Source organism: Protobothrops mucrosquamatus, unplaced genomic scaffold (genome assembly GCF_001527695.2).
Source record: "Protobothrops mucrosquamatus isolate PMUCROS unplaced genomic scaffold, P.Mucros_1.0 scaffold280, whole genome shotgun sequence".
Taxonomy (NCBI): Eukaryota; Metazoa; Chordata; class Lepidosauria; order Squamata; family Viperidae; genus Protobothrops; species Protobothrops mucrosquamatus.
In genome coordinates, this window is record NW_015386624.1 from 403814 (window position 1) to 430650 (window position 26837).

At 43.1% G+C, this 26837-nt stretch overlaps 1 protein-coding gene across 1 annotated transcript in view; it reads right to left on the reverse strand.

The window, feature by feature from the left end:
• The window catches only part of KMT2D (lysine methyltransferase 2D), a 76410-nt gene that overhangs the window by 15003 nt on the left and 34570 nt on the right, over positions 1-26837 (reverse strand). The window contains exons 25-38 of the mRNA XM_015814748.1: positions 26382-26505; positions 24189-24279; positions 21346-21409; positions 18127-18359; positions 16470-16945; positions 16026-16343; positions 15112-15839; positions 13880-14955; positions 12431-12574; positions 9335-9499; positions 4805-4961; positions 2285-2366; positions 1621-1796; positions 145-272 (exon numbers count right to left, since the gene is read on the reverse strand). Of these exons, the coding sequence (XP_015670234.1) occupies positions 145-272; positions 1621-1796; positions 2285-2366; positions 4805-4961; positions 9335-9499; positions 12431-12574; positions 13880-14955; positions 15112-15839; positions 16026-16343; positions 16470-16945; positions 18127-18359; positions 21346-21409; positions 24189-24279; positions 26382-26505 (3962 nt within the window). The remainder of the gene's footprint in view (positions 1-144; positions 273-1620; positions 1797-2284; positions 2367-4804; positions 4962-9334; positions 9500-12430; positions 12575-13879; positions 14956-15111; positions 15840-16025; positions 16344-16469; positions 16946-18126; positions 18360-21345; positions 21410-24188; positions 24280-26381; positions 26506-26837) is intronic.

A 26837-nucleotide genomic window follows, 5' to 3' on the forward strand; every position in this document is an offset into this window, starting at 1 on the left:
GGAGAGGTTTCCAAGCTGAGCCATGCTGGCTCAGGAATTCTGGGAGTTGAAGTCCACGAGTCATAAAAGAGCCAAGGTTGCCCACCCCTGGTCTTGGTCTATAATTCCTAAGGCTCAAGAGAACTTTTGGTCCTCGCTCCATACCTTGGCAGCAGCTGCAGACACGGTGAGCATGACAGAGACCTCACTCCCTTTGGCTCTGTCCCAGGAAGTGCCGGGCGTCTCCTTTCCCACTGGCTCTACAGTCCCGTAGGGTTTGGAATCTGGGAAAGCTGAAGGAAGGAAAGCAAAGGGAGGAAAAAAAATTCTGTCAGAAGCTGCTGCTCAAACTCCTATTCCAGAAATTCAAATCACTTATCTAAAGTAGGGTAATTCAGCACTCAACCCAAAATCGTGTACCTGAATAAGTCATAGATCAACCAATACAAATGCCAGTGTTTTCCTGAAGGTGTGTGGCGGCTCCCACAGTGTCAGTCTGGGAGATTAAAAATTAAGCAGAGCAGAAGGCCAGAGGTGAAGTGGAGGATAATGATAGCGATAAGCTAGGGGAACTCACCATCTAGGTCCAGGAGACCTCATTAACTGACCTCATTCATTTCATGTATTTCACTTTACACAGGGCAGTGTAAAGACAACCCAGAAACTTCAACTAGTATGTATGATGCAATGTTCTGGATGCCTACAGAGTTGTCACATTACTATCATTTAACACTACTTACTGCTACAGGAGCTGCACTGATTGCTGGTATGTTTCTGAGTGCAATTCAAAACGTTGATTATTCCTTACCCTCTCAAGGGCCCGGCAGTCTAATGTACTATTTTTTTCAAGCTAGGTTCTGCCTACCCATCTGAGCAACTACAGAATGTCTGCTGAAGTTCTCCATCTACAGTATAATGGGATATTGTGGGAAGGATCACAGAAGTGCCTCTCCTCTAGAACAGCGGTCCCCAGCCTTTCTGGCTCCATGGACCGGCGGCAGTGGCAGCGATGGGTAGGGGATGGTTTCTGCATGCAACATAGCTCCTGCTCATGCACAAATGAAGCTTTGCACACTCACCTGCCACTTACGTGGCCCGATTCCCAACGGGCCACAAACCGGTACCAGTCTGTGTCCTGGGGGGTTGGGGACCCCTGTTCTAGAATACCTTATCGTCTCCCACCCCCAGGTGGCTCCTACTTTCGTAACCTACTGAAGACAGCTATCTTGAGATGTCTTTAGAGTTTATGTCTAATGCCAAACTGGAATTCTTATTGTTACATTTATAATGTCTATAATGCAACAGTTTATTGTGGTCATTACCGACATTGGTATATTGTTATCAGGTATATAATATTTAGAATCTTTTTAGATTAAAACAGTTTGGATTACAGTGTACTTCTCGTCTGGGAAATGCAGATGCAACAAGGATTAAAGATGATTCTAGCTCAGTGGTTCTCAGCCTTTTCTTGTGGCCGTGGACCCCCAAAATTTAACTTAAGATTTAAATCATAGCATTTCTTCATGTCCTCCCAGACCTCCTGCAACTTTGCAGCCCCCCAGGAGTTCACAGACCGCAGGTTGAAAACCACTGTTCTAGCTCATGGATTACCTTCCATACAAGTCATTACTTTTCACGAACCTGGGATGCTGGCCTTTGGAATTATGGGGATGACAGGGGACATAGGGCACTCCTCCACTTCAGACTTGGCTCCAACCAGCAACGGGAAGCGTGGTATCTCTTCTCCCAAGACACTCTCTGGAGACGATGCTGGGACAATGGAGTCAGGGCAGTCACTTTCCTCATCACTCTCCATCCTGCAGAGATAATGGAGAACGGTTATACAATTTAGGACGCTTCTGCTCCTGCCTGATTTTTGTGAAAGTGATTTAGGGCATTATGGGAGTGCTGGTGAATACCAACTTATCTTGCCAGTTCCAGAGTTAAAGGTTGGCAGGATGTAGAACTGGACCTACTGATAGGGAATTGGATGAAATGCAGTAAATCAGCAAGGGACGCCCAACTACGCCCAGACAAAAAAGGCTAACGCTCCCCAAAAGAAGCTTTATATTTTCCAAGTTCAAAAGATTACGTACCAGGTCTCATTTGCTTCCTATAAACTCAGCAATATCTCCTGATTTCATACCCCCCCCCCCCGATGTATGGACTTTGTTACATTAGTTGGGGATGGTGTGAATTAACGATCCACACATCTGAAGGAAACCGGGTTGGGGAACATTTTGGATGGCACACAACTAAAACACTTGTCTTTTGTGTTTCTGTTCAATCAGACTTCTATTCTCACCTGACGTCCTCAGTCTGATTGTGTGGTGGGGTAGGCAGAGCTGCAAGTAGATCTAAGCTTTTCACTTCCACAGGGGGAGCATCTTCACACATGGAATAAGAAAGATCAAATATCAGATGCTGCAGGATTGCCAGTAACCATGTCTACAGCATGAGAATCCACAGACTGATTCCGCGCTAATATACACCGGGAGGCTTTTTTTCTATATAGTCCCCCAATTCTTGGCAAAGAAGAGGTCAATGGCAAGCAAGGAATAGGCCTTTTCAGTGATACAGTAGTACCTGGCAAAATGCCACTCTATAACCAAGAAGCGATAAACCACCATTTATGTTTCAGAAATTTGCAATTATTTTCTATTTTCCTCTTGGCCCCCCTTTATCATTTTTTTAAATTCCCTTTTTAAATTTCTTATAAAATATAAATAAAGAATAAGTGAAGGATCCTCAGAAGATGGGAATAAACTGTGTATAAAAAAATTCATAAATAGCAATTTATAAATACTCTTTATTTGCAACTTTTCTCAGGGCTCAACCCATACAAAATCATTTCCAGAGACCTCCTCAAAGCTCTTCCCCTTTGCCTTCTCCGTATCTGCAACTTTGCCTTAAATGTTTGCTCTACGGGTAGTCCTTGACATTCGTTCAGTGACCATTTGAAGTTACAAGGGCATTGAAAAAAGTGACTTATGATCAGTTCTCATATTTACGACCGTTGCAGCATCCCCATGGTCAGGTGATCAAAATTCAAATGCTTGGCAACTGGCATGTATTTATGACAGTTGCAGTGTCCCAGGATCGTGTGATCGCTTTTTGCAACCTTCTGATGGCTAAAATCAATGGAGTAAACCAGATTCACTTCACAACTGTGTTACTAACTAATCAGCTGCAATGATTCACTTAACAATTGTGGCAAGAAAACTCGTAAAATGGGGCAAGACTCACTTAAGAAATGACTTGCTCAGCAATGAAAATTTGGGACTCGATTGTGGTAGTAAGTTGAGGATTTACCTGTATTGCTTATAATGCATTTCACTGCTAAGATAGTAATAGTAAGTAAAGTTGGAAGGGACCTTGGAGGTCATCTAATCCAACCCCCTGCTCAGGCAGGAAACCCTATACCATTTCGGACAAGTGGCTGTCCAGTCTCTTCTTAAAAACTTTATTTATTTATTTTATTTATTATTTAAATTTCTACCCCGCCCTTCTCCCTGCGGACTCAGGGCGGCTTACAGCCTTTTTAAAAACAAGTACATAACTACAAAAATACTAACGTTAAAAAGTTAATTAAAATAAAATATTATTATAAGGCCTTTATAATTTAATTATTTTTTTTTTTAAATTATTATAAAACCAAGTTAAAAATAACCCTTAGGCCAGTCCTGCCAGTTTAAATAGCCATGTCTTGAGGGCGCGGCGGAAGGAGGGGAGATCCGGAATCACCCGGATCTCTGGGGGTAGTTCGTTCCATAGGGTGGGAGCTCCAACCGAGAAGGCCCTCCTCCTGGGGGTCGCCAGCCGGCACTGTCTGGCTGACGNGGAAAGCCACCGGCAGCCAGTGCAGCTCGCGCAGCAGCGGCGTTACATGGGAGCGACGAGTCACTCCCAACACCGCCCGCGCGGCTGCATTCTGGACTAACTGGAGCCTCCGAGTGCTCCTCAAGGGGAGCCCCATGTAGAGAGCATTGCAGTAGTCCAGGCGGGAGGTGACAAGAGCATGGGTGACTGTGCGCAAGGCATCCCGGTCCAGAAAAGGCCGCAACAGGCGTACCCGGTAAAACGCCCCCCTGGCCACGGCCGTCAACTGGTCTTCTAGTGTCAGCCGTGGATCCAGGAGGACACCCAGATTGCGCACCCTCTCCGAGGGAGCTAGAGTTTCGCCCCCTATAGTCAGCGATGGAGTCATTCTAGTGTTGGAGCATTCACCGCTTCTGGAGGCAGGTTGTTCCACTGGTTAATTATTCTAACTGTCAGGAAGTTTCTCCTTAGTTCTAGGTTGCTTCTCTCCTTGCTTAGTTTCCACCTGTTGCTTCTTGTCCTGCCTTCAGGCACCTTGGAGAATAGCTTGACTCCCTCTTCTTTGTGGCAGCCCCTGAGATATTGGAACACTGCTATCATGTCCCCCCTCGTCCTTCTCTTCGTTAAACTAGACATACCCAATTCCAGCAGCCGTTCCTTATATGTTTTAGCCTCCAGTCCCCTATAAGATAAATCTTTTTGAATCACAGCACCTTCTACTGAACCATTTTTTTAATTCCCTCTTTTCCTCCACTAAAAACACTACAATCAGAAGCTCCTGGTGTTATCCCACCAGATACAGAACACAACACATGCTGAATATCCACTATGCTACAGCATTCAAGTGCCTCCCTGAATATTTTAGATCAGGGGTAGGCAACCTTGGCTCTTTTATGACTCGTGGACTTCAACTCCCAGAATTCCTGAGCCAGCCATAAAAGAGCCAAGGTTGCCTACCCCTGTTTTAGACCATAACATTAACACCCTGCTCAGCAATAGCTCTTACCCTTCTGTCCTTCAAGCTCATGGGGTAGCTCTGGCTCTTTGGACTGCCCGGTCAGCTCCTCAGAAGACAGGACGCCATTCACCAGCTTCTGCTGCACAGAGGGTGGGGGTGTGGGGGGCAGTGAGGAAGGTGGTGTTGGAGGGTTGCTCAAGTTGTTCTAGACAGAGAACATAGGAATCAACACCCACCACAATCCACCACCTGTTTCCCCCCTCCCCCCTTCATTTCCAAAGCTGCACAGATCTGACAGACCACTCCGTCACCTGCTGCATTTACATTCTTTCTTTTACTGTTTGAGCTGCCCCAAAATTGTGATGGAGAAGCACATAAGTAATGCAAAGAAATGAGCACATTTTAAAAGACGATTGAACTGTTAAGAGTGATCTTTGCCGACAACCGTTCTCTGGAGGCCTGGTCTGCCACTCTATGCCCTGCCTTGAAAAAAAAAACTTTTTCTATTCAATTGTTATTGAGCAGGATTGTATTGCATTTTACCCCTGAATGGAAACACATGCAGGCCTTCTCTGCACTGATTTACTTAAGCATAGCACAACAAAAGTAATACAGTATTCCTTTCTTTTCTTCGACCTTCCCAAGATCACGTTAGAAGTTTAGGAAAAAAACTAAACTATAGCCAACTTCCGGTTTTGCTCTGCCTTCAGTGCACGATTTCACCCTGCTGGGGGCCCTAAAAGAGCCTAAAGTCGCCCCAAAGAGGCGATGAAGAAGGAGGGGTGCCTCGTCGATCACGGAGAGATGGCGGTCTTTCCGTTCGATCCGAGGAAAGCCCTCCAAACTGGCAGGGGAAAGGCTGGCTACATTCCAATGGCCAGCCATTAGCTGCTGACAATTGAAGAAGAAAAAGCACCAATTAGCAGATTGTAAACAGCATGTTTGGAACTGGGTGAGAACATTGATCCTTTCTTTACTATTTTACAACTGAATTTCCTGGGAAGGGCTCCCAAGAAGCTAAAACCTCCGAACGTGAACGGAAGCGGCGTTTTAATTTTTTTTTATGGGGGACAGAAATACATAATATTGAAGTGGAAGTAATAAGGTTTTCTCTTTGAAGAAAAAAAAACATTAAGGTGAAATGTGTAAGAAATTAATCCTTTGTCTTAAGAGTGGAAAATGGACTTTGAATGACATCTAGTGGTGGATTTGAGTATAGCACTACAACTAACTTCCTGGCTGCTTGGGGACTCCTAGCTCAATGGAGAACAGCTGGCAATATAGGAAAATATTTTGGCATACTTATCACCCTGACCATCTTGGACTATAAACACTTACTGATCTTGAACTTTTAATCTTAAGAACTACTGAGAGAGAAAGAAAAATTTGACTTTTGACTACATCTGACTGGGAGAGACTTCTGAGCTGTTTTCAGGGTGGTTGAACATTTTGAACACTTTGAACATTGTGAGTTACAACCTTGCCTGACCGACAATTCTTGGACACTTGAGACAAAAGATTACTATAAAATATTGCTTTTAGGACTGGTTCTACTCTTATTAAGATTGGTGATCCCAGAGGATCTCCAGGAATGATGCCTCAGGAAAAAACAAACACCTTTCAGAAGGAAATATACTCTATGCTACAACTAATTCACCAAACAATTGTCGCACACAAAGAGGACACAAAAAGAAACCATAATGAGACTAAATACAATTTAGATAATATAAATGAGCAAATCTCCAAACGAAAACTGCACCTAGAAAATTCCCAGACAATGACTACAAAGTATGAACAAATAAACCAGAAATCAGAAGACGGAGCACAGGAAATGGACCTAGAGACGGAAGAGATAAAAGAAGGGAAATATAAACTACCATATACATATAAAATACTGCAAGACTTAGCCATAACAATGAAAATGGAAAAGATGCTTTAACCCTTAGGTCTGAAAAATATACCTGATAATAAGGAAGAAGACTTTAAAAATTGAATATAGAGCTGTCAGGGGAAATATTACAACTTGGAAGACAAAAAATGAAGAGAGAAATTGAGGGAGAAGGAAAGTGGGAATTGCTTAATGAATATAAATGGGTAGAATTCCCTACCAAAAATACCCTACCTAAATTGTCTTCCTCATGCCAAGCAACTTTTACAAAAATAGAAAATTCCTGGGCGATTTAATTGCCTTGTCTTGGAAAGCTACTTGGCAAAGAAAGAAAGCGAGAGTTAGATTTAAAAAAACAGAAGATTTGACCTATTAGAGGGGGCATTACATGTTTAAATATTTGTTCGAATATGATTAAAAGAACGGATGACCCTTAGATATAGTTAGACTTTTAGAACGAAAGTTATGAGTTAAAATTAAAATAGCATTTTTTTCTTTTCTTTTTTTTGATATGGGAAATATGAAAATAAGAGGATCGCTGGCATGAACAAAAATTGTTAGCTAAATGTAATTAACATGGAGAAAATCGTAACTGTCAAAGATACTTCAAATACTGATGGGAAATTAAACCTTAATAAGAACATGAAAAACAGGATATTGATTTATGAATTGATATTATTGTTATATTAGTAAAATATGACAAAGATGTTTATATCTAACTTTGTATGCATCAATAGTAACAAGAATTGGAACTGTGTAATGAGGGGGAAATGGAAAAAATATGGGGAAGAAAGGAGGATCAGGGAAAAAATACTAGATTGTACAGTACTGAACAGGTTTATATTGAAGAAGTTAATGTTAAATATGTGAACTCAGACAACATGTTGTTTAGTAAGCACTATTAAAGATTGTAATTTTTAAAAATCAATAAAACATTAAGGGGAAAAAATAAACTATAGCCAATGACAAAGTGACTTCAGTGTGACACATCTGAAGGGCTACCAATTTTCCTTTATTGACAAACAGGAAGAATCTTGGATTATAGAACAGATCAAACACCTACCGAAAGTTCATAATTATTAGGCAGAACTAGTTTGTAATTTTAGTTTGCGCTTTTATTTTTTAAAAAAAAAACCATTTTAAGATTAAAGATTGTTTCGTTAACTGTCTATAGATAAACTTAATTAATTTGTTTAAAAAATTACTGAGCCATCAGCTCCAGCACATGGCAAATGCTACTAATTGCTACTTAAATATCTGTATATTTTACTCTGGACATTATTACTGATTTCTGTTTAGATCATTTTGTTGCTACTATTATTATTTAAACAGTTCCTTTTCTTTAAAAATCATATACTAAGAAGCTTGCCACGCTGTGTGACATGCTATATATGAGATCCATTTCTGCTTAAATTTAGTTTATTTCTGTCATTTCTTTTTCTCCACTGCTACATATTCTTCAATTTTAGTCTCCCAATCCTATGTTGACGGCAAGGTTTCTTTTCCAATGTTGCACCAGATTGATTCTTGCTGCTGCTGTCAGCAGGTATTTTTAATAAATTATGATACATTTCATTCATATTCTCTGAGATCAAACCTAAAAAAATATTTGTAGTTTTAATTTAAATTTTATTTTCAGATTGTTTTGGTGTGCTTCTTTCCAGTACCACCGTATATAGATGTAAAAACGTCCAAATGCACCAGCTCACCACAGCTTGCCACAGTCAACTCGCCGCAGGACACCTTTGTACAGCTAACTCGCTGTGGGGATAATTCACTGAGGGTGGCTGAGCAGAGCACATGGAGGGCAAGCAAGCAGGTGAGTGGAGCGCGCAGGGTGAGGCAGGCAAGCAAGCAGGTGGGCAGTGCGCACAGGATGTGGCGAGATGATGGATTGGGTCGGCGGCCAGAGGGAGAAGCAGGCGAATGGGTGGGTGGGCAGAGCATGGTCGGAGCAGGTGGCAGGGAGGTGGTGGCAGCCGGGGGCACAGGGGCCACTGGGGATGAGGGTCGATTGTGAAACAACCATTCTGGGAAAGAGGAACCCTCAAACATTGTGCCACAATAAATTAGCCTGTAAGATGCCACCGGATGCTTTGTTTCTGACTTCTATAATGGCAAGAAATTGAACTGCTGAGAAGACATGTTCTGAGCAATGCCCCCGCCTCCCCACCCCGACTGCTGCCTCCCCCTGGCATCTTCCACAAAGGTGGTGTGATCTGCCCATCCGTTCACTTGCTCACCCGGCTCTCCCACGCGGTCCATCCTTTCATCGCACTCTCTACGCTCTGCCCACCTGCTGGCTCACTTGCCTCACTCTCCCTCGGGTCACCCGCAGCGAGTTGTCCCCCTAGTCAATTGGCCATGTGCAGGTGTCATGTGGTGACTTAGCAGTGGCAAGTTGGCAGAAGCAAGTTGACAGTGGCGAGCTGGCTGCGGCAAGTTGTACTAGATCCTAAAAATCTTTCCTTCTTTGCGGTAGCATTTCCAACAGTTCTTGTTACAGGATTTATCCATCTTAGCAATTGTTGGTTGAGTTGTATAGCATCTGTGGAACATTTTGTACCAATTTTCCCTTTTTCTCAGCTAATTCTCTCTTTTTATTATAATTATATGTTTTCTTTCTTTTTTCTTTCTTTTTCTATATTCAGTTAGCTAAAAAGAAGAAGATGCCACACAGCTGGCCTTACTTTGGTGAGCAGCTGGGAGTAGTAATCTGGAATGCTGTCCAAGGCTGCATTGCCAAACGTGCCTTTCAACTGGCTCTTGCCATTGATTGGACTGCTTCCAAAGGGAGGGAAGAGGTTGAAATTGGCGGTGATTACTGGTTCCATCAGAGGCAGCAAAGAGAGTTCCTGGGGAGAAAAGAACTGAATCAAACCAAGGCTTCTTCATATGCCGACACATCCTGCAGACCTTATTAAAGGAATTCTCTGATATGAATGAAAAAGAACAATATGATTTCACAGGCCCTGAAGGTTGAATGGACTCCTATCTTGGCCTATTCTCCCATGACTTTAACAGGAAAAACTTGAGGTTACATAGTTCCTGCATGATTTTTGAAAAGATATTTCTCTGTCTCTATAATATCCACATCTGGTGAGATTTTGCTGAAGGCAACAAAAAGCTACATTAGATTAACCCAGGAGTCTTCAAACTTGGTCCTTTTATGACTTGTGGACTTCAACTCCCAGAATTCCTCAGCCAGCGTGCTTGGCTGAGGAATTCTGGCAGTTGAAGTCCACAAGTCATAAAAGGGCCAAATTTGAAGACCCCTGGACTAACCCAACCAGCTCAGGTCTTTTCTAAGGCAGTGTGTGTTGATGCAGCTGAATTAGGACTTGTTTGTGCTGCTTCTGAACTCCTAATATTACACTCAGAAAAGGACACAAAATCTATTTTACTGAGATATGGAAGATTCAAGGTTATGAATGAGCATCAATAAGGTATCCAGGAACAAAACAACTTCCTAGTATGTATCTGCACAAAACAGACAGAAAAGGAGAGCGCCCCATTGCAGAACATTCTTGTACAAATTAGGTTGAGACATAACACTATTTCTTTCCAGCTTTCAAAAAAGAATATAAAATTATGGGCTGCACTTAGAAATCTGTACGAAAAGAAAATCTGGAAGGAATGAAAAATGTGTATTGATTTATTTTCAGTCAAAAGAGCTATAAATTTGATGCGCAGAATTATCAACTTCTTGTATATGACAAATAAAATTCTGGCTGAACAGGAAAACTGCTACTTTTGGAATTCATTAATTGGAAAGAATCCATATACCAATTTGATTCTGCAATTAGCCCAACATTTATGGATTTTTTTTTATTTTAGAATTTACAATAATATAGGTTTATTAAAACAAACTGGAACATTCAAATACTTTGTGTGGCAAAAGTTTTCACATTTAAGAAGCAATTTATCTACTTCTGCCTCATCTCATTCTATAAGAAAATAATCTGCCCCTGAAACTATTGATTTTCAATTTCTTTGCTTGTGCATATTTGTGCATAGCCTGCTCTAACAAAAAGCAATTTATGCTTAGTACTTTATAATTCCTCAAAAAAAATCTGGGGAGGAATGAATAACAAATGGAAATAACATAAGCTTCAATTTCCTGTTTCATTCCTCATCTTATAAATGCCCTTTTCTTTTTCATATGTCTTATATATGCTATCCATTCAATAATACCATGATGATTTTAATGAGTATTTAAAATTAATATTTGTAAATTCATTGTATACATTGTAATATAATTACAATATTGTTGAAGCATGTAATTTAAAAAAATTAAATCACCATAATTTATTCAGAATGCATCTGAACACTAAGTATTCTTTAAGAAAAGTTCCCATCTAAGGTAGTCCTTGCTTAGCAAATCACAATTGGGGCCCACAACTCTGTCACTAAGTGATGCAGTCGCTAAGCAAGTATTAGGTGACTGTGGTGGACTTAAGTCATTTCTCATTAGGTTATTAAGTCAGCACCAGTTAGTAAGCAAGACATCACCTGACTATGACGTATAATTTTACTGCCGGTTTCTACATTGACTTTGCCTGTTGGAAGCTAGTTGTGAAGCAAGCAAACAGCAATCATGCAACTGAAGGAATCTTGCAATGCTCATAAATGGAAGGGCTGATTGTGAAGTTACTTTTGCAGCATTGTCATAACTTTGAACGGTCACTGAAAGGGCAGTGGTTAAGCAAGGTCTACCTGTATAAGGAAGTCACTTGGGTTGGAGAGATACTGCAATTATTTCTTTGCAGCAATCAGTTATGGTAAGGAAAAAAATAATCTGAATACAAGCAGTTTTGCTAGCTGAAAGGAAACATAGACTCTTTATTAGTTTGGTGTAGTAAATACCTCACAAGTCTTTAAAAAAAAAATTGTTTTCCTCTTCTGAATTAGTCCTCCATCTTTCACGATGACTAAAGTATATACTTATATTATACTAAAGTAGAGATATGGATTAAAACTGCCTCTGTGGTAACAGATGAGAATTGCTAAATGTATTATTTCAATTAAATGTCTTTGAATGAAATGGTAAATGTATCAGCATCAACATCTCACATTCAGGAGTTGAATTTCAAAAAGTAGGAGATCATTCCTAAAATCAGATTTAAATTTTCAGGGCTTAAAACCATGAGAGGAAAGTGGGTACAGCCCTCATTGTGCTGAAATAAGCTGCAGGCATTCTACTCTAGCACAAAATGTATTAGGCCACTTTGTTTTCTTGTTTATTAAAGGTAAATTAATGAGGGAAAATAGCTTCAGACATTTGGAGATGTAATTTATGAGTTTTCAATGAGAAACAAACACGATTTGTAAAATGACTTCAACTGTATTGGTCCACTTATTTTTGTTTCCTGACTAACCAAAAATCAACCCTAAATGAAAAGACAGAAAATAATTGACATGTTTCACTAGATTCATAAAATGGATTTAAAACATGAGGAAAAAAATGGAGGTGCGCATGAGTTTAAGAGGATAGCTCTACTCCGTGCAGTGGAATAGAAAGAAGCGGGGGGAAAATACCATTCCTAAATTAATTTATTCCCAGGATTAATAAGAGTGGGATATCCAACGTTCAATATTGTATATTCAATGTATTCAAATATTAACGACACAAAATTCTTGCAGAAAAAAACCCCACGTGACCATGGTCAGAAAAATAAAAGCCCTGCGTATCTGGTTAAGACTGTTGTGGTCTTTTTCACGGAACACACTAACACCCTTGATTTTGACTCAGCCTGTCAGCCGAGCAAAATCCAAAATAGCTGTACCTGTTTCAGTTGTTTCATGAGGGCTTCGTTGGACTTCACACCATCTTCCTTGCGCAATTTCTTGCGGGAATTGACAAGTCGCTCCCCAGCTTTCTGGGATCGTTTTGGCTTCGGTGGGGGAAGTTTCTTTGCTGCAAGGGCATCCTGGTGAGGAGAGAGGCAGGCAGTAGTCCCTTTCTCTCCTCAGCAAATGTGCTCCAGTTCCCAAAAGGGAGTCATTTTATGGAGCTATCAAAGCTCACCCACTCAACCATCCCCTGCCCCAGATGGGCTAAGTGAGTCACAAGCAAAAGTACCAAAAAAACCCAAGCAGGAGGGACAGAATTATAGGCAGCCCCATTTTACACTGCAGATGAAGAGAAGGTGTTTTAAACGTTGCTTCCTTATGTGCCCAGTGGCAAAACCCTGCAGATGGCTATGCCAAACCTCTCATCTCAGTTTGCTGATTTACTAACTAGGGAATCTTACACATTCAACCACAGTCAAGGAAGATACTTTTTTAAAATAATGGGAAACGGAAGCATGTCCCTAATTTTAGACTCCTCGTCTCAATGGTTGTAGCAGGAGAAGGGCAGAAATCAATTAGCATTATAAGGGACAGAAATAAGTTATTTTAAAAGCCAGAATGTCGTTCCAAAGGTGCTTTTCCAAAAGGCAACTGGACTTTCTTGGGGTTTTTTTCTTTGAAAACGTTTTGCTTCTCATCCAAGGAGCTTGAGAACTGAAACATTTTCAAGCAAAAAAACCCCAAGAGAGTCCAGTTGCCTTTTGGAAAAGCACCGCAAACATTTGAAGCCAGTCAAAAAGGCCGAAGGAGGCCACCTGCGGCCTCATGAGAGTATCTAGAATTTGCAGAAATTAAGACCGCCAAATTGGACCAGCCCCTCTCTCTCTTTCAGCCCAATTCCCCTCAAAGGGAAAACAGGAGGAGGAAGATACTTTGGATCTGTTTGCCGCTTTGAGATATTTGTAAAAATTATAAAGTCAGGATATAAATAAATAGGTAAATAAAATGAGAAACTTCCTTCTGGGTTATTTTTTTTTTGGGGGGGGGGAACTCTGGACATTCTGACTCAGCCCCGTTTAGTGATATTATCCCTCCACCGACTGTGACTGTTAACCATAACAAAAGGGTGGTCCAAACTAGCCAGTGGCAGAGAAGCAATGCCCACCAAAAGCTGAGGATGGCACTACGTCATAGTTCTCTTTTTTATAAAGGATTTCTTCTCCAAAAAGGTCTGCTAATTTCAATAGATTCCTAGTGAAATCTATTCCATCAAGCAAAAAATACCTTCTCTACCACTGGGTAGGTGGGACTGGCTTTTCAGATATAGTTTTCAATCGGGGTATTTCATTATCCACACAGACATCACAAAAGGAGGTGGGGGTCAAAAGCTGGGGTTTCTGTTAACTGCAGCAGCCACTCTTCCCTTTCCCCTTTATGCTCACCTCCCGAACATCTGGCAGCATCTGCAATCGGCCCTCCGCGCCAACAAATTTGCCATCCACGTGCCCGTTGACGTCGCCCGAGCGCGGAGTCCCCAGCGTGACGTTCTTGGCTCGTAGCAACTTCTGTAGCAAGAGGTGGCCAGCTTCAGTGCGGCTGAGGCTGTTATTATTAGTGGGCACAGCGGCGGCGGCGGCCGCCACAGCAGCTGCATGGGAGACGGGCTCCCCATTTGCTTCCCGCTTGACTGGCTGGGGGCCACTCATCAGTGCACACTGGGTCACCTCTTCCCTGGGTTCCTGTTTGATACAAACAAGGGGAAGGTTTCCCGATTGGGCGAAAGCTTTTCCCGCAGCTAAGGAAGCCAATTCCCCCGTCTGCCCATTGACGGCCGATGGCTCCGTGGGCGCTTTGGTGAGGGACACCGAGTCTCTGAAGCTCCCGGGGCCAAGAGCCGCTTCCTTTGTGTTTGGAACAAAAAGCGCCGGGTTAGGAGAGAGCAGGGGACTGGGAGTGGTTGGCTGGTGTTTCTGGCTGGGAGCTGGATGCTGTTCAGGGCTTTTCACCAGGAGCAAAGGGGATGGTCTCTTTGGCTCTGAAGGGCTGGGCTGCTGTGGTGGGAGAGAGGCCACACCAGCGACGCTCAAGGGAACAGAGGGAGTCTGAGAAATAGGAGGCCTCGGTGCGCCCTGTTGGTGAGGGCTGGTGGCCACCTGCTGGTTCACCGGGACTTTCGGCTGCTCGGTAGAGGCAGAAAATCCCTGCTCTGGACGAAACTGGAATACGGCAAGAGGGGGCTGCCTTGGGATCTGCTGTCCCATGGAGCTGGGGAGGGGAAGCTGAGGAGCACCTGGCCGGCCCTGGTCCAGTGACACCTGGGCCTGCCCTGGATAAGGGCTGCCTTGCCGCAAGGCTTGGTTCTGCTGCAGCAAACTCTGCTGATGCCGCTGTATTAGCAGAGCCTGTAACTGCTGCTGTTGTTGAGGGGTGAGGTTCCGGAGCTGTGGATTTTTAGAGATGACTCCCTGAAGCTGAGCCCGGATCTGACCCATTACAGGGCTGGCCAGGAAGTTCTGGCCTTGGGGTGATGACTGTGGAACCATCATACTTTGCTGCTGCTGCTGCTGCTGCTGCTGCTGCTGCTGCTGCTGCTGCTGCTGCTGCTGTTGTTGCTGCTGCTGCTGCTGCTGCAATGACATTGTCAACCCAGGAGTTTTGGAAGTTCCAGCTGGGCTTTGAAGTCGCTGCTGCTGTTGCGCAAGTTGGCCCGGTAAGCCTTTGGGAGGTTGTTCCAGGTTTTGGACCACAATCCTTTGCTGTGGAGCCATGGTGTTCTGCCCTTGGCTTTGCTGCTCCATTTGCTGATTGAGCAAGTGGGGAGGCTGAGTGGCCTCCCGGTGCTGATGGTGGTGGTGTGGCGGTTGCTGAGGAGACGCCTCTTGCTGCAAGATACCATCCATTCCTGGGTGAGTCCGCTGCAGGTGGCTGCTTTGCTGCTGCAAGTTACTGTTTTGCTGCTGTTGCTGCATCTGCATCTGCAGAGGGCCCAACAGGCTCTTCTGCTGAGAGTCCATGAGAAGCTGCTGTGCTTGGCCCATATCAGCTGGCTGCTTCTGTGGTTCCCCATGCTGCTGGAGCATCAGCTGAGAGGACTGCTCTTGTGGAGGGGCTCCGTGGCTGGGCATCCCTTGCTGGTCAGGGTGATTCATCTGCCCTCCCAGCTCCTGACCTCCTAAATGGGGCCGAAGCTGTTGCTGCTGCAGGACACCAACTGCTCCCTCCTGGGAAAGGACACTGGAGCCTTCTGGTCCTCCCTGTTGTTCCTTCACAGCCAAGCCCTGCTGCTGTTGCTGCTGCGCTGGCAGGGCTGACTGCATTCCCTGACTTGAGTGCAGCGGCTGGTTCAGAGACCCCTGCTGCGCAAAGTGCTGGATGGGCTCGGGGGCTATGCCCTGCCCTTGGCTGAGGGAACTTGGTTGAGGGCCCTGAGCCAACATTCCTGGCTGCGTGCCTTGCCCCTGGCTCAGGAGGGCCTGGTGCTGGGCTAGGGAATTCTGCTGCTGTTGCTGCTGTCCTAGCAACCTCTGCTGGCCAAGGAGCCCTGCCTGATGTGGTGGTAGTGGTGGTGGTGGGGGCAGCGGCTGCTGCTGCTGCTGCTGCTGCTGAGGAGACAAAAGAAGCCGGTGCCCCATCATCCCTTGAGTCTGCTGGGCCAGCTGCTGAGGACAACCCAGAGTGCGATGTTGCTGAGGAGTCAACAGCATTGGTCTCTGGGCAGCCTGGTGGCCTAACATACCCTGATGCTGCTGCAGCATGGAGTGCCCTAGTATGACTTGTTGCTGCTGCTGCTGCTGCTGTTGCTGCTGTTGCTGCGGAGAGAGTTGCTGGACCACAGTTCCCGGCTGGCTGTTCAGCAGCCCTTGTTGCTTAGGGAGCAGGTTCTGATTTGGCTGTGGGGTGGGTGGTGGCGGTGGCGGCGGCTGACCCATCAAACCAGACTGGCCGATTGTGCTTTGTTGTTGTTGCTGCTGCTGCTGCTGCTGCTGCATAGATACCTGTCCCATCAGGTTTTGCTGCTGAAGCTGAAGCTGCTGCTGCTGCTGCTGTTGCACAGATAGCTGTCCCATCATGCCTTGCTGCTGCTGCTGCTGTTGCATTGTCATTTGTCCCATGAAGTTCTGCTGCTGCAGCTTCTGAGCCAGCTGCAGTCTATGCTGCTGCAGCTGTCTCTCCTGTAATAGGCGGTTGCCAGGAAAGAAATTGCTGGCAGGGGTGGCCCCGGATGGTGGTGGCAATGGTGACTGTTGCTGGCTCATGAATGGTAAGCCCTGTTGCACGGCCACAGGCGCAGCCTGAGGGAGGTGCAGGCCCCCTGCCTGACCAGGCAGGCCTTGTGTCCCCTGCTGGAGGCCGTGAGCAGAAAGCAACTGGCCGGGAAGCTTGTTCACGACACGAGGGCTTTGGGAGGGGCTGAGGGCCATGACTGTGGAGGTTTGTTGCTGGTGCTGCTGCTGCTTGTTGCGGTACTCAGCCATGAGGTTGGTATGTTCCTTCTGTTGTTTCCGAACCTGTTGAGTGGGAAAGAGTACATCAGAAGGAATTCCACTGCTTATTTCCTTCTCTTTATTAGGAGAGGGCAACTCTCTTTGCTCTGAAGTGTCAAGGAGGGAGATTTGCATCACTCTGAACTCTAACCTCCTCGCTGCAAATATACCATCTCCTCCCACTCTTCCATCTAGCAGTTGCCCCCATTCACTAGGCAATTTCCTCCTCCTTGTTCTCACTGGACATCTCAATCTGGAACCTGGAATTAAGGAGAAACTTCCTAACAGTGAGGACAATTAACCAGTGGAACAGCTTGCCTTCAGAAGCTGTGGGTGCTGGAGGTTTTTAAGAAAACACAGCCACTTGTCTGGAACGATATTAGGGCAGGGGTCCCCAACCTCCGGGCCGTGGACCAGTACCGGGCCGCGGCATGCCAGCAACCGGTCCGCACAAACAAGCAAAGCCCCATCCGCGAGATGCAGGCAGCACACAAAACCACACACCCTCCAGTCTGTGGAAAAACCTCTCTCCACAGAACTGGTCCCTGGTGCCCAAAAGGTTGGGGACCTCTGATATAGGGTCTCCTGCCTCAGCAGGCTCTTGGACTAGATGACCTCCAAGGTCCCTTCCAGCTCTATTCTGATTGACTGATCCTTACCATAATTTGTCAAACTTGCACTCTTCCTCTGTCAGTGCCCCTCACCCCGGAGAAAACAACAGGTCTCTTGTTCTTATAGCTTATTAGTTATTATTATTCTTATTTATTAAATTTCTGTGCCACCCATCTCGCCCATCCTTAGGTTATTTTGATTCTGTTTCCCATAGGCCAGGGGTAGTCAGCCTTGGCTCTTTTATGACTCGTGAACTTCAACTCCCAGAATTCCTGAGCCAGCCACGCTGAGGGGAAAGGGAGAGTTTCCAAGCTGAGCCATGCTGGCTCAGGAATTCTGGGAGTTGAAGTCCACGAGTCATAAAAGAGCCAAGGTTGACTACCCCTGCCATAGGCGGTGATTATCTTTTATGAACTTTTAGCCAGTTTAAAATGCACAGAGAGCTCTGGTTATCGGGTGAACTAAAACATAAAATGAATACATAATCTAGAGCCTGCTAAGGTTACACACATGAGCAGACACACACACATGTGCCACTTTCATGGTCAAATTAGGAACTGCGTGTATAACAGAGCCCTGATACTGTCACATACCTGATCCAGCTGCTTTTGGATCTTGCTCTGTTGCTCAGTTACCAGCTTCAGCTTTTCGGCGTCAGCCTCAGGGAATTCACGACCGGCTTTTTTAGCTGTCCGCTGCTTGGCACACAGGGCTTTGCGGGACTTCCGGTGCACCCCGATTTGCTCCTCCAGCACCTTTAGCTGCATCTGGAGAAGCTGCTGGGTGTGGAAAAGCCACTCTTCATACTGGCGCTGATCAGCCTCATCTGCAGGTGGAAACAGAAGACGAGGATTTGGGTAGCTGGAGAGCCACGCCTGGGAATCACGCCTTGCACAGTGGGAAAAAAAAAGCGCTAACATCTGCAGCAAGTCAAGACGGAACACTGCAGGAAGCAGCACAGGATAGGTATTATTTGCTTGTTTGATATTAAAATCTTCAGTTTTTTCTCTGCTTCAGGTTTTTGGGATTTTTTGAGGTGTGCAAGGAACAGTAAGTGACATGGATAAAGAAAAAAGCACAGAGCAAAGATTAGTGGGACTATTATCTCGGGATCAGAAAGAAGGGATGCAAAAGCTATGAATGTACTGTATTATGTGCTGCTACTGCTGCCTCCATCATATTAATATTGCTATTAATATTAATGTTATTAGTTAAAACATGGTCTCTTGAATGACAATAACCCGGTTTACATATTGCATTGTGATAAAGCCTAGATATCAAACTACAATGGCAGATTTCACACATTACACTAAATCAGAATTCAGCAAACCACATTACTGCACTGGAATGTGACAGTCTATTTCGGGTGAAAGCCATTCTCCTGCTTGGGCATATCTGTGGGTAACTAAGGCACCCCAGAAATGTCACAAAATATTAACTGTCCTTAAAAATACTTATTTATATTGGCAAACAAACTACTTATTCAATACAGCTAAAGATGACAGGCCTTTCTCTTCCTTTTCTCAGCAGGCCAACTAGCATTCAGTAAGTGCTTTTAAAAGTCATTGGATCGATCAATTGTATGTAGACTAAAAAAGAAAATATATGACTGAATGACAACATCATTTTCAAGGTTGCATATTATTTTTCAGCAAACTTCAGCCAGTTTTAAAAATATTCAGTCTGTTTTTATAACAATTGGGGACACAATACAGTGAGGGGAGGAAAGTATTTGATCCCCTGCTGATTTTGTACGTTTGCCCACTGACAAAGAAATGATCAGTCTATAATTTTAATGGTAGGTTTATTTTAATAGTGAGAGACAGAATAACAACAAAAAAAGAAATCCAAAAAAATGCATTTCAAACAAATTATAAATTGATTTGCATTTTAATGAGTGAAAGAAGTATTTGATCCCCTATCAATCAGCAAGATTTCTGGCTCCCAGGTGTCTTTTATACAGGTAACGAGCTGAGATTAGGAGCATTCTCTTAAAGGGAGTGTTCCTAATCTCAGCTTGTTACCTGTATAAAAGACACCTGTCCACAGAAGCAATCAATCAATCAGATTCCAAACTCTCCACCATGGCCAAGACCAAAGAGCTGTCCAAGGATGTTAGGGACAAGATTGTAGACCTACACAAGGCTGGAATGGGCTACAAGACTATTGCCAAGCAGCTTGGTGAGAAGGTGACAACAGTTGGTGAGATTATTCGCAAATGGAAGAAACACAAAATAACTGTTAATCTCCCTCAGACTGGGGCTCCATGAAAGATCTCACCTCGTGGAGTTTCAATGATCATGAGAACAGTGAGGAATCAGCCCAGAACTACACGGGAGGATCTTGTCAATGATCTCAAGGCATCTGGGACCATAGTCACCAAGAAAACAATTGGTAACACATTACGCCATGAAGGACTGAAATCCTGCAGCCCCTGCAAGGTCCCCCTGCCCAAGAAAGCACATATACAGGCCCGTCTGAAGTTTGGCAATGAACATCTGAATGATTCAGAGGAGAACTGGGTGAAAGTGTTGTGGTCAGATGAGACCAAAATCGAGTTCTTTGGCATCAATTCAACTCGCTGTGTTTGGAGGAGGAGGAATGCTGCCTTATGATTCCAAGAACACCATCTCCACCGTCAAACATGGAGGTGGAAACATTATGCTTTGGGGGTGTTTTTCTGCTAAGGGGACAGGACAACTTCACCGCATCAAAGAGATGATGGACGGGGCCTTGTACCATCAAATCGTGGGTGAGAACCTCTTTCCCTCAGCCAGGGCATTGAAAATGGGCCGTGGATGGGTATTCCAGCATGGCAATGACCCCAAACACACAGCCAAGGCAACAAAAGAGTGGCTCAAGAAGAAGCACATTAAGGTCCTGGAGTGGCCTAGCCAGTCTCCAGACCTTAATCTCATAGAAAATCTGTGGAGGGATCTGAAGGTTCGAGCTGCCAAACGTCAGCCTCGAAACCTTAATGACTCGGAGAGGATCGGAGTGGGACAAAATCCCTCCTGAGATGTGTGCAAACCTGGTGGCCAGCTACAAGAAACGTCTGACCTCTGTGATTGCCAGCAAGGGTTTTGCCACCAAGTACTAAGTCATGTTTTGCGAAGGGGTCAAATACTTATTTCACTCATTAAAATGCAAATCAATTTATAACTTTTTTGAAATGCATTTTTCTGGTTTTGTTTTTTTTTGGTTGTTGTTATTCTGTCTGTCACTGCTAAAATAAACCTACCATTAAAATTATAGACTGATCATTTCTTTGTCAGTGGGCAAACGTACAAAATCAGCAGGGGATCAAATGATTCCCCCCCCCCACTGTACATAAAAATGAAGATTAGGAAGTATGCTTCCAAACAGTTCCTTATTTTCTCTTTAGCATATAGTATATGTCCAATTTGGTCCATTATTTCAGAACTCATAAATTTCCCAAACGTTAGCTTAGGCTCTGCTGAGAACTGACGTGGGGACCTTGAAAATGTCCTTCTTATTTATTTCTGAGAATGGCATCTACCCACACCTTCCTTGACTTTCCATGTACAGCTGAAAGAACTGGTTTTAACACAACAAACCAATACAAATAAGAATTATGTTACTAGCCTTTTGCGTCAACCTTCCACACTCATGAACAAAAATATTTATGCAGCACAGAAATTGCACTTGGAACCAGAAAGCAATAATTATTCCAGATTAAGCAACCCAAAGTTATCTCAGCACATGACTGTATTGTATGCAACATGAGCAAGAAGAGACTTTAAAGAAAAGCACTACCCGGCTGAACTCAGCCTAGACTGCCAGCTACTCACTGATGACACCTTGAGCAAAAGTTGGAGGGTTTGGACGAGCCTGTGCTGGATCATTGCTGCGTTCCTGCAAGGAATTTTAAATTGTAAGAACTATAAGTCATCTTTTTTTTTAATATTTTACAGTAGCTATTTCATTTATGCACAAACTACCTCAAAATGGATTTTAAAAAAAACTCTTCCTCCTCCTATACATTATTCCTTGAGATAACTTAAAGTAACCTAATAAACTTTATGGCTAAAAATGAATCTCCACCTACTATTTTATTTTTATTTTTTTATATAATATTTTATTAATTTTCCAATTTTACATTTAAGTATTTAAAAAGCAACGTGGTGGCTGGGTTAATCAATAGTTCGATGACAAAATCTTTAGTACAAATCTCAAGTTACAACATCAAACATTTCCTTTTTCCCTTAACATTTACTGTCTCATATTTATGCTAATACAGTTCTTATTATATCAACTCAGTAAAAACATCATTATTACATTTAACAATAAATTTTTAGCTTATACGGATCTTAATTATTTTTTACATTCAATCTTCATAAACAATCCATACCCTGTTATTAATTTTTTCCCAATTTTTAGTTTCCCATCAATATTCCAATTTAACCTTTGATATTTATAATTTTCAGGCTTTAGATAACCAAGATTTCCCTTATCTCAATTCATAACAGAATCTAATATCCAAAGTACACATTTTATCCATATGAATATAATCTTGTTCTATTTCCTAAAAGTTATCTATTTTACAATATCTCTTATATATATTACCTGGGTTAATCAATAAATCAAACATATTCATAATAATTATTTTTTTTTCTTTTAGGTCTAATATTAAACAGATAAAATCCTTATTTTCAACTAATTTCCAAGTATTTTAAATCTAATGACCAGAATTCCCCTTATCTCAACTTCTCCCTTTAACCCTCTAATTACTAATATGAAATCCCCTCTAATAAATCAAACCCCAATTTTCTTCAGTCTTATTTTGGCTTTCTTCCTTTGCCAACTAGGCTTCCATATCAGTGCTTTTAGATCGTCAAATAGATCTCCCTCTATTATTATATATATTATTTGAAATGAAGGAGACCATTTAATTGCCATTTTTTGGAAGGACTAGCCCATTTGTATTCATTAAGTTGTCTTCCTATTATTCCAATTCCCCATGATTGCCCTGATATGTTTATCTTCCATTCAATCTGTTCTTCTTCTTTCTCAAATTTCTTGATTTATATAGAAAGTCTTTTCCATTTTCAATGTTATCACTCCCTTTTCTGGATTTTCCATTAACTGTATTTGTTGGTCAATTGAGTCCTCTGTCTTAATATTTGATTGTTCCACTTCTTCTGTTATCTTCTGCATTGTTAGTTCTTTGGTTGTAGTCAAAGTCTGGGTTTGTATATCTAAGCTGGCGTCTTGATCTTTTATGTTAGGTCTCATTTTATCACAAGCTGAAAGAATGGTTTCATGTATTGCTTTCAACATGGAAAGGATCTTTTCCTGGTCTTCATCCATCTCTTTCACGTGTTTATAAATAGTCTTGATAGTAGAAGTCGTTTGTCAAGCAAGATTTTATAGTCCAAGGTATTTCATCATCTCATATAGTAACCAATATTCCTCAAATAAAGAGATAGGAATTCCCCATATAACTCTGAAAGTCAGTAAAGGTTTATATTCACAGTTCAAGTGGGCCAGTTATGCCGCCCAGCTGTTCTCTTACAGCTGAGCTTCTCACATGTGGTGCCAAGATCAAAAGAGTCTTATCTAAGGTCTGGGCTTTGAGCCAAGTCTCTTTTAGGAAATAAGTTCTAATACCAAACCTCACCACAAGATGTCACTGATGTCGTTTAAGGTTTTTTAAGTCCAAAATTTTTATAATCCTTTTTCCAATTTTATTTCTTTTTTGTAGATAAAAGCAAAAGTCTCCAATAAAAATAGGAAAAGATTTGGTCCCCAAGTTTCAGGAACATATAAATCCAATTAGATTAAAGTTGTTCTTTTAATGCTTTAATTCCCCTGGGTAGTAAGTCGCCGCTATTCTTAGAGGGTGGGATAGAAATTCCCTTCCCTCTCTCCTCACAGGGAAAGATACTTCAGGCAGCTTTTACAGGAAAAGAAAGTACTTAGGGTAAAGAGAAGATCGGATCTCACCCAGTTTCATCCGCATTGGTTTCAAAGTGCTTGGTGGTAAGTTTGACTTTGGCTGTCTGCAGCCTAGTGACAGGCCATATTACTATGGCCGGGCTTTCCTCCGCCAATTTGGAGGGCTGCTCCGGATCGAGCAGGAGGGCTGCTGCTCTTCTGCGATCAAGTGGGGGTCCTCTCCTTGCTCGTTGCCCCTACAGGGTGACCTTTGACCCTTTCCAGGGTCCCCCAGCGGAGCGAAATCAAACGTGGAAGACGGAGCTCGCCTTCCAGCGGTCGCAGCGGCCACAATGGCAAACCAGAAGTCTTTTTTTCCACCTACTGTTTTCTCTATAGCATCTCTAGCCAAAACCCTTATTCTGCACTGCCAATTGTTCGGAAGCATTCAGCCTGGCAGGGAGGAGAGATCAAGTGTGGAGTCAGCCTGGAGTCATTGCACAACTGCAAAAGGGCTAGGACCAATAACACCCTTCCCCCCCCCCCCCAGGTTCCTTGGAGCCTTATGTAATAGCTCCCAGGAGAAGGTTCCCAGACTGGGGAAGATTCCAGTATTATAAAGGCAGAATCAAATAAAGTAGTTAGCTTGAACTCTGCACATGTGAGTCTGGTTTTGCACCTGACACCAAGTGAATCACCTCAACTCCCCCAAAGCCACCAACAGAAAATCTCACTCAGCCTGCCAATCACTACTCACCTGCCCTCCAGTTACAGGTAAAATGTGATTTGTCATTTCAGATGAAGATGAAGCTCCAGATAACCTCTGAGCCAGCAAAGAGACTTGTTGCCTAGAAGGAGGAAGGATGCAGGGCACAGAATGATTGGAAGATACCATTAAATATAATGAATACAGCTAGTATTAATCTAGGACTGGATGGGTAACATCTGGACCTCCGTTAATTCCCATCGTCCTTCACATACGACCACATTGTCTGGGACTGACAGTAGCTAGAATTCAGCAATTTCCAGAGTTCACCCCTGGACTAGGAAACAGTATTTAGATTTTATGACACAGTCTTTCAAAGTAAGCTTCTCCCAACCAAGAAACAAGATTTGTTTTCATGACTTCAAAATTTTTGGTGGAGATCTCAATTACGCCTTTGATTTTATTATGGATTGGAGCATCCTACCCAAAATGTACTTATAATCAGAATTAGAAAATGTTTTATGCTTATTGCCATGCACTTAATTCAGTATATATTTGTCACAGACATAGACTTTATCCCACCAGTATGGATTATACATTTACTTCCCATGTCACAAATATTTTGCGATTATTTTTTTTATTTTTGTCTTTTATTAGATCGTGTTTTAGATTCTAAGGCTCTTACATCAGATAAAACTTCAATCACAGAAACACTTCAATTTAAAAATGTTAGTTAATGCTAAAATTTTAATACTTCTGTGATAACGTAATAATTTTTCTATTTATATTAGACAACAAACATTATCATTTAAAAAAAAACAATTGTAATCCAACTAGTATTCAGATAATTTGGGATGCATATAAGATGAACAGAAGGACCTGGATCCTTGTTTATGTTGCTTGGTGAGGGAAATTTAAAAATCTTCATTATCAACAGGAATTAAAGGAAGTTTTCAGTCAATGCAAAAAAATCCTACCGAAACATATAATGCTTTTATGTTAGCTAAGATGGAGCTAGCTGATTTCTACACTGAGCAAATTAAACTGCTTTGAGGAGAATAAAGTTAAATTATTGGTAAATTGTTGGCACATCAAGCGAACCAAAAGAGCGAACAAAATATCCGTTTCCAACTGGATGCTAGCCTTGGTACAGGACCCGTGGAGATGCCTGGGGTGCAGGTGCAGCCTCTTGGCCCCAAGGAAGCAAACAAGTTCCGAGTTTGGTCACCTGTTTATTAGATTCATGACCTTCCTGATTGGTGAAAACCTCCGAGGAGGTAACTGCAGTGCTGTGCAGAATGCATTAGGGAAGCAGAAGGGACACTGCTTTGTCCGGCAGCTGCATGGTGCGATTCAAAATCGGCTGCCATTTTCCAAGTGGCTGCATTCAATTCTGATCACTTGGGAAATGGTAGCTGCTTCTGGAAACCTGCCATGAGGCCATCCAGGTTACACAGCACTGCAGAAAGCTCCAGAGTTCCCAAGATTTTCAAAGTGTTTAATCAGTAACAGAGGGTGGGTGGGAGGAGGCCCAAGCCCTGCAAGGACCTATTGGGGGAGAAGAGGCCTGTGGAGACCATGGTGATGGTGGAGAAAGACCTGAGGGGACCTAGTGGGGGAGCTAGGCGGGAGAGTACTGCAGCATTTCTGCGGTCAGCCATAAGGACAAACAACCATGGGAGTGGTACAACAGCTATGATTTCAGGACTGGTCATAAACAGCTTTTGGGTGGTCTGCCATAACCTTGCTTAACAACCATAAAGCGATTTTGCTCAACAACTAAGCAACCGGTGGGTTGTTAAGCAAGGACTTCCTGCAAAAGACTAGGCGTGGGGAACAGATGGCCTTTTTGTATTTTCATTGTTGCAATGTAAATATCTCATCAGAAACCATCATTAGAAAGCCACTGTCTTTGCTTCCAGAACATTATTATAATAATAATAATTACCTCTTCAGTAATCAAATGAAAATTAAAAACGCTCTGCTACGAATGACAGGGTAGCCCTTCTCTACTTACTCTGCAGCACAACCCCTAAAATTTCCAGTTTAGTAGGCACCAGGCTACTATATTAACTCAGGCAGGAGAGCTGATGCAAATCTATCGTTTATCTTTTACATATAAAACTCATTATCTGAATTTAATAATGAGGAGGAAGCTCCAGCTGTAAGCAACTACTATTATTGTTACATGGGAGTCCTGCCTCAAAACCTTCTGCTCCATCAATGACCCAGTTTTCTGCTTACCTGTTCATGCCTGGAGCAACCCCGATGCTGCCTTGCGCCATGACCTTCTTGATACCCTTTAAAGCTACCATCTTGGCTTTGGCAATGGGATCCATGATGTCCTCAGTAGCAAATTTATCTAGATCTTTACAAGCATATGGGGGACAGGAGGTGGGAGGTTACAAACAGAGAGAAAAGAGACCAACATGTGAGGAGGCTATGGATTGCTCTTATCTCAACGTTAAAGTTGTTGTTGTTGTTAGTTGCGAAGTCGTGTTCAACCCATCGCGACCCCATGGACAACGTTCCTCCAGGCCTTCCTGTCCTCTACCATCTTCTGGAGTCCATTTAAGCTCACGCCTACTGCTTCAGTGACTCCATCCAGCCACCTCATTCTCTGTCGTCCCCTTCTTCTATTGCCCTCAATCTTTCCCAGCATTAGGCTCTTCTCCAGTGAGTCCTTCCTTCTCATTAGGT